This window comes from Myxocyprinus asiaticus, chromosome 20, assembly GCF_019703515.2.
Source record: "Myxocyprinus asiaticus isolate MX2 ecotype Aquarium Trade chromosome 20, UBuf_Myxa_2, whole genome shotgun sequence".
Lineage (NCBI taxonomy): Eukaryota > Metazoa > Chordata > Actinopteri > Cypriniformes > Catostomidae > Myxocyprinus > Myxocyprinus asiaticus.
Genome location: NC_059363.1, coordinates 32,543,164 through 32,550,975, shown reverse-complemented (window position 1 = coordinate 32,550,975; position 7,812 = coordinate 32,543,164). Strand labels below are relative to the sequence as shown.

Below are 7,812 nucleotides of genomic sequence, written 5' to 3'. Positions count from 1 at the left end.
GAACAGTTTTTGTCAATATATTACAATTATGTCATTGGAATAGTGCTCAGAAAATGTGGATGAATTTAGTGAGGCAATGTCTGGGTTTTATTTCACCCCTAAATCAAAAGAAAATTATATTTAGCATTAAATTAAAATGTTTTTTTTTTTTTTTTTTTTTTAAGACCATTAAGATTTTTTCTTTTTGCATTTTGAAATTATTTTCTTTTCTTTCTAGCATTATGGTAATGAAAATGGTGGTGGTATGTAAAGGGATAGTTCACCCAAAAATGAGAATTCTGTCATCATTTACTCACCCTCATGCCATCCCAGATGTATATGACTTTCTTTCATCTGCTGAACACAAATTATGATTTTTAGAAGAATATTTCAGTTCTGTAGTTCCATACAATGCAAGTGAATGGTGATAAGAACTGTGAAAGTCCAAAAAGCACATGCAGGCAGCATAAAAGTAATCCATAAGACTCCAGTGGTTTAATCCATGTCTTCAGAAGTGATATGAATTTTTTCTACTATAAATTTACACTTTCACATTCATCTTTTGTTTTTTTTGTTTTTTGCCGATTCACATTCTTGGCATGAGGGTGAGTAAACGAGAGAATTTTTCATTTTTGGATGAGCTATCCCTTTAATTATGAAAATAATGTCATGATGCAAATAAATCTTAAAATTGTCTTAAATTTATAATTATTTTATCCCTTTTGATTTTGGGGTCATGTGTGACTACTGTGCTCAAAGGAAGGAAGGCACCTGTTTTCCTGGCTTCATATTTTTCAGTCTTGCCAGCAAGATAAAAATGCAACAGTTTCTTTCTGTGACATTGGTATGATTTTAAAGTGCTCTGTATGGAACCATCTTTGGCCTTGTACACCATATAAAAATGTTGACTATTGCTGAATTGTTTCTTTGAATAATCAAGTCATTAAAGGCACAACCTTTGACATTTCTAACCATGGAAAGTCCAATTGAGTTGTTGACTATACATTTCTGTCATTCAGTGGGAAAATATATGAAATATAAATATGAACACCCAATTTAATATCTACAAAATTGTGCTAAAGATTAATATGAATCTTATGAACTTTGGATCTGGGTTGGAAATGTTAAAATATGATACGGAGACATTTTTAAATGTATGCTTAATCATGCCAGAGGATGATATGTTTTAAATTCAGGGACTTAAGTAAAGGCTGTGCCTTTAAAGACTATGAAAGTCCTGGGTTTCTGTTAAAAGCATTTAAAATAGAAATCATTTATTTTTGCCTGAAATGATTGTTTTGCATTAGGTTGTTCAGACCACCTTTTAATGTAGCTAAAAAAAGACTTGAGAAAAGGGTGTCAAGATGTTTTCTTAAAATATAACAGCTTGCAGCATCTCCTTAAAGAAGTATTTCCATATTTCGCCGCTGTCATGTCTGGCAGGCCAGAATATATCTCATTGTTCAAGGTCTTTTATGGAGGTCTTGAGTGAAAAAGACAAGTTGATGTAAAACAGTGAAATGATCTCTGTTGAAAAACCTACAAATGTATTGCATTCAGCTATTAAAAGGTGAATGTGAAGCTCTGGGTCATGTGAATTATTTCAACTGCAAAATACTCAAGGCTCCATTGAGCTGTTGTAATTAACTGCACATTAAAACGTGATTTTAGCAAACAGCAGAAAAGTGGAGAGAAAATACAGTATTACTGTGATATTGATGCAAAATCATGCAGGTTCAATATAGTTTTTTTTATTGACTCACGGGTGTAATAACATTGTTAAACAGCCAATTAATACACATTTGTCCAGAACCCAACAGAAATGGCAATACGTATCTAATATGTATTGAACAAAGGATCCTGACAGTTGCTAGACTGAAGGGATTTACACTTTGAGGTTAACTCTATCATGGTACTTCTGGTAGGGGTCATTGAGATACCAGTTCCTTCTTTTCCAGAAGGATGTGGTCATTTTGTCCAGCAGTTTACACTGAGTTTTATTACAGAATACATGTTCTCGCAGGCGCTTCTTCCGGACTGCTGACTTCTTCCAGAGCTTTTTCTTATATCCAGCCTAAAAACAGCAGCAATTTTAAACATTTGTGGCGTGAACTATTTAAATTATAGACCGAAGTTCGCAGAATTAAGCATTTATATGTATTGTAATTCCATGCCCATATCAATCCTAGTAATATACAGTGGGGTCCAAAAGTCAGAGACCAGAACACAACTGAAAATGATTTGCTTTGCCTTTTCTTTACTTAAAGGAATATTCCGGGTTCAATACAAGTTTTGCTCAATCGACAGCATTTGTGGCATAATGTTGAATACCTCAAAGAATTGTTTTGACTCGTCCATCCTTTCCTTTACAGTTTTTCTGAATTGCTAAAACACATTTCTTGAAACCTTCACCCTTTTCTCACAACTTTAAACACAAAACCAAATCTTCAAACTATTCACAAAACCCCTGAATCTTCTGGCAAAATCAAACAATCACCTCTAAACCATTTCATCTGTGCTCAAAATCAAGCAATGCTTTCAGATCATAAACACAGCCAGTCAATATATAAACACTACAGATCCTTCATTAGACACTACATCAGAAAATGGAGAACACAGCGTCCAAGGCATGAAGTTACAGAATTTTTTTTTATTGTATATAGTAAGAGCATTTTGCAATTACTGTCAAAAAACGTATAGTAATCACAACTTACAGTAGTACAGTGAATATATTGTATACTGTAAGTACTGCAAGTAATAAAGTACTGAATGTCTGTATATTCTGCACTGGCATACTGTAAAAATACAGTAGTCCAACTGCAAAACCCAAAGAACACTCTAAATGAAAAACACATTACAGACATATACTCAAACATGTTGTGCAACTGCTAAATCAAATGAGAGATTCATTCTGCCTCAGCATCACATTTTCACATCATTAGAAACAAGTGTGAACAATTTTGAGTCGTTGTGTGTAGTACAGAATGTGTTTTAGTGAGTGAGAATGTGTTTAGAGTTTTGCCAAATGAGTGATTAATTCAACAAATGGTATAGGCCACTGAGCATTTGGTTCAGAGAATGGGGTTTAGTGTTTTAGCAATTCAGAAAAACTGTTTTAAAAAAAAAAAAAAAAAGAATCTTGGTTCCAGTAAAGCACTCACAACGGAAGTCAATGGGGTTACCCCATGTGACTCTACCCTCCCTAGCAACCGGGCCAATTTGGTTGCTTAGGAGACCTGACTGGAGTCACTCAGCACACCCTGGATTCGAACTCGCCACTCCAGGGGTGGTAGTCAGCGTCAATACTTGCTGAGCTACCCAGGCCGCCTATTTTTGCTTTTTTTTAAGAAATGGAGGGACGAATCGAAGTAAATGTTTGTGGTAATCAACATTATGCCACAAATGCTGTCAGCTGAGCTTAACTTGTATTGAACCCGGTACATTCCTTTAATACAATTTTCTTTTTTTTTCAAATGACATTATCAGTGCAGAACACTCTTTGCAGAAAAAATTAACATACATTTCAGAATGTCTTTTTTTGGTATGTCCTCCTTGACAGCATGCATTCGAGCTAGCATGGACTCACAAGTTTGGACAAAACCTGACGGTCCATGTTATCCCAGCATGATCTGAGAATGTTCCAAAGAGCATCTTTAACTGAAGCAAGAAAATCTGACCTTTTGTACTAAGGAGTTAAAGGGACAGTTCACCCCGAAATGAAAATGTTCTAATCATTTACTTACCCTCATGCCATCCCAGATGTGTCAGACTTTCTTTCTTCTGCAGAACACAAATGAGATATTTTGAAGAAAATATCTCAGCTCTGTAGGTCCATACAATGCAAGTGAATGGTGAACAGACCTTTGAAACTCCAAAAAGCATATCAAGGCAGCATAAAGTCATATAATCCACATGACTCCAGTGGTTAAATCCATGTCTTCAGAAGCGAAATGATAGGTGTGGGTGAGAATCAGATAAATATTTAAATCACAATGCATGTTCAGGATGGTTCTTCTTCTGTTTTTACTGATTCACATTCTTTGTGCATATTGCCACCTACTGGGCTGATTTATATATTTTTTTTCTTTCATTTGCTTTATCCCTCCCTTTCTCCTCCCTGCCCAGTAGGTGGCTATATGAACAAAGAATGTGAATCGGCAGAAAACAGAAGAACTTGGTCCTCTCATGAATGCACACAGGAGGGCTGGTGAAAGTGCAGACTTAAATTAAAAAAGGACTTAAATATTGATCTGTTTCTCACCCTTCTAAAGACATGAATTAACCAACTTTTATGCTGCATTTATGTGTTTTTTGAGCTTCAAAGATTTTGGACCCTGTTGACTTGCATTGCATGGACCTACAGAGCTGAGATATTCTTCTAAAAATCTTAATTTGTGTTCTGCAGAAGAAAGAAAGTCAATGAAGAATTTTCATTTTTGAACGAACTGTCCCTTTAACATGGTCAATGCCATAAATGTGCTTATATTTTATTAATAACCTAGAAAAAGTGTAGCATTGTAAACATTTCTTATTCATTTAATGTGTTCGAAAATGTTCCAGGATAAAAACATTTTCTGGATTTTGAAACCCAGATTTTCAGTGTGGTCTCAGACTTTTGGACCCCACTGAAACTGCTAGTAAAGTATTGAATATGTCACAAGGCAATGACATTGTGCTTTACCTTCCTCCTCACCCACAGGCCACAGTGCAGCCTGAGAAACCTTTGCACAACCGACTTCACGGACTTCCTCTTGCCTTTCCTCAGACTGTAGTATGTCAAATTTCTGCTTGGCTGGAGCTTCAAGGAAGGGATGAGTGGAGTTACACTGCAGAACAGAACAACAAAGAAATCTTCAGACTAAACATGCGATATAATGTCTACCATTAACAATATAACAACAGACAGACAGTCTTACCGATTGAGTAGGACAGTCTGTTGGGAGGGACCAGTGCTATGAACAGGAGGCAGAGCTCTTAAAACACGTCTTTGCACTAAAGTAGAGAAGCGTGGCGTCTGCAGTGAGGCTCTGACAACAGGAGTGACACACTCTCTCCCCAGCACCGACAGAGATCTCAGTAAACCTGATCAGGAGAGATGGAGACTGTTTTTAACAAATTACAACCAGAAGAATACAATGCATATCAACAATATTACCATTCAGGAATGTTTATTGGTGTATTGTCTTTACATGGGCAGTTGACGTATAATGTGTCAATTTCTTGATTTAAGTCAACATCAAGCATTTACATTAACATTTCTAGGAATCTATAAGGTCCTTAGTAACATAACTGGTCACTAATTATTTTAAGCCATTTCAAATCACAGTACAAATATTCCATGTAGACTCAATTAATGTGAGAACATCAATGCTGCATTCATAATAATTGTAAAATAATTAATAAAATGTTCTCCACGCAGCACAAGTATTTCCTGTCAATTACCCAATTACGAATGAAATGTAATAGATTTTCGCGTTCTACCACAGTAACATAATCTTATTTTTGATTGTTATTTAGTTATCAGATAACATTAAATACATCTAAAATGAATAAAGATCATTTTTATATAAGGGGAAAAAAATAATAATTTCAATCTTTAAGCAATATTCAGCCAAGTGTACAAACGTCTCCATGAATTCTAGCACACATAAGAGATTTGAATTGCTTATATCAGTGCAAAGTAACGCTAAGAGTAGGCACTATTTAAAATAATTTTAGCAAAAATGTCTGATCCTGTAAAATATAAATGTGCACACATATCAAACCTGAGAGACCTCTTGTCAAGGTGGCCGCCATCTTGACACTCCACTGACGCATAAGCTACAGATGCCCGGCTAGGACAAACATAACAGGTTACGAGAAAAGCGTTGTAGAAGAGTCAGCTCTGTTTTCAAGACACTAAACTTTTTTAAATGTACTGCCTTCGAATTAAAAACTTTTTTACATAAATTGTAACTTAATAATGTATATAAAAAGTTATACAAGATATAAGTAATATATATATATATATATAAAAACTAATATTAATATTATAGTAATATAATATTATATAAAACATTAATATATTTTCCACCATAGTAAAACATTGCAATATCATCCTGTTTTATCCACTTATAAAATTGGTCATGATGATCTACTTGGTACTTCATGTTCTAATAAATTGTCAGAGAAGTAAATATGTGGGTAATCGTATCTAAATATCTGCCCTTTCACTATGGAAACCACTTTTCTTTTTTGACAAAATACCATAGTTTCTACAGCTCTACTTGCTACAATAAAACTGTTAACTACTGTCATCATAAATAAATGACAATTTTTTTCATATTACAATCCAGTTGGTGACAGCACATGCAGAGGATTTCTGCAAGGAAGAAACTTAAAACACAAACACTGCATGTTTACATCAAAGTTGTGCAAAGCTTTTTATTCCAGCATACACACTGGGAATAGTCCAAATTTGTTTTGTTTTAAAAGTAATATTTGGCACATCACAAGTTAAATACAAGCAATAATGCAGATTTATATAATACAAAGTACCTTGAGGACCCCAGGTAGTAAAATGTAGTGGCATCAAGAAATAAACACAATATGTAAAAAAAATAAGCATAATCTAGCACAAAGTCCTAAAGGGATTCAGTGCCATGGCTTAAAGGAATATTCTGGGTTCAATACAAGCTCAGCTCATTCGACAGCATTTGTGGCAAAATGTTGATTACCACAAAAATACACTGACTCGTGGTTACAGTGAGGCACTTACAATGGAAGTCAATGGGGCCAATGTTTGGAGGGTTTAAAGATAGAAATGTGGAGCTTATAATTTTATAAAAGCACTTAGATTAATTATTCTGTTCAAACTTGTGTATTATTTGAGCTGTTGTATAAATTGTAATTTTTACAGTCATTTTAGGGTTTGTTGACATCGTCATGGTTACGAAGTTGTAAAATTGGATATAACTTTACACAGAAAAGGTGAGACAGTGATTTTATCACACTAAAATCATGTTTACACGCATATCCTTTATATCTTGTGGTAATACTTTTGAAACGGAGTATTTTGATGTTAAAAAATTGGCCAAATTCACTTCCATTGTAAGTGCCTCACTGTAACCTCCATTTTTATTGGATTTTATTTAAAGAAAAGGAGGGACGAGTCAAAATACATTTCTGTGGCAATCAACATTATGCCACAAATGCTGTCGACTGAGCTGAACTTGTATTGAACCCAGAACATTCCTTTAACTTAATTATATTCGGTGCAATATTTAAAGAAAAGGCAAAAAAAAAAAAAAAAACTTAAAAACAAAACAAAAATACCGATTGGCTTCTCTCAATCTCCAAACTCCCAAAATGAACCTTAACGCTGTAACATGATCAGCAGTGAACAGATTTAAAAATGTAACGTAGAAAAATGCCTTGTCTTCATTCATTTAATATTTGACAGTATCTTGCCAATACATAAAGCTTAGGACAATTCAATAAAAGGTTCATCTAAATAGAAAATGTCATACAAAGTATGTGCAACTGAAAAAGGTTATTTTTTTCTTCTTCTTCTTTACTATTTTTTTTTTTTTTTAGCTTCTGAGTCTACATTGTCATGAGGTCCAGATTTCAACCCAAAGATGCGTGCAAGCCTGAGCTGATGTAGAGGTGCTCTGGTTTTTTGGAGGAATTTGGTTTGTGACGTATGTGGTAACATCACCAGCCTGCATAAACAGGTTCTGCATCACAGGGGATTCCGTAGAAGCGACCAGGTTGTCTGTCTTTTCGCAGGAGGGGCGTCCGAGCGAGGGAGAGCTCACTGTCATTATCTTTTCTCCTCCGCAAAACCAAAAT

The 7,812-nt window shown here is 34.8% G+C and overlaps 1 protein-coding gene across 3 annotated transcripts; it reads right to left on the bottom strand.

Annotated features, from left to right (window-relative positions):
- Positions 1-1,710: 1,710 nt before the first annotated feature.
- Positions 1,711-5,824, bottom strand: mrpl35 (mitochondrial ribosomal protein L35). Of its 3 annotated transcripts, none has more exons than XM_051646880.1 (4): positions 5,745-5,824; positions 4,896-5,061; positions 4,661-4,805; positions 1,711-2,053 (listed from the first exon to the last, which is right to left on the bottom strand). In XM_051646880.1, the coding sequence occupies exons 1-4, from the start codon at positions 5,794-5,796 to the stop codon at positions 1,865-1,867; spliced, it is 552 nt and encodes a 183-aa protein (XP_051502840.1). In that variant the 5' UTR covers positions 5,797-5,824; the 3' UTR covers positions 1,711-1,864. The 3 variants fall into 3 exon arrangements, with proteins under 3 accessions (XP_051502840.1, XP_051502842.1, XP_051502841.1); XM_051646882.1 differs by having other exon boundaries at positions 5,754-5,786; XM_051646881.1 differs by having other exon boundaries at positions 5,736-5,782.
- Between the last annotated feature and the right edge of the window lie 1,988 nt (positions 5,825-7,812).

Bases quoted from the DNA above. Each gene is read 5' to 3' on its own strand.
- mrpl35 (XM_051646880.1), bottom strand. From the start codon at position 5,796: ATGCGTCAGTGGAGTGTCAAGATGGCGGCCACCTTGACAAGAGGTCTC. The intron at 5,062-5,744 runs GTTTGATATGTG...TCTCCTGATCAG, and splicing joins CTTGACAAGAGGTCTCTCAG to GTTTACTGAGATCTCTGTCG. The intron at 4,806-4,895 runs GTAAGACTGTCT...TCTGTTCTGCAG, and splicing joins CAGACTGTCCTACTCAATCG to TGTAACTCCACTCATCCCTT.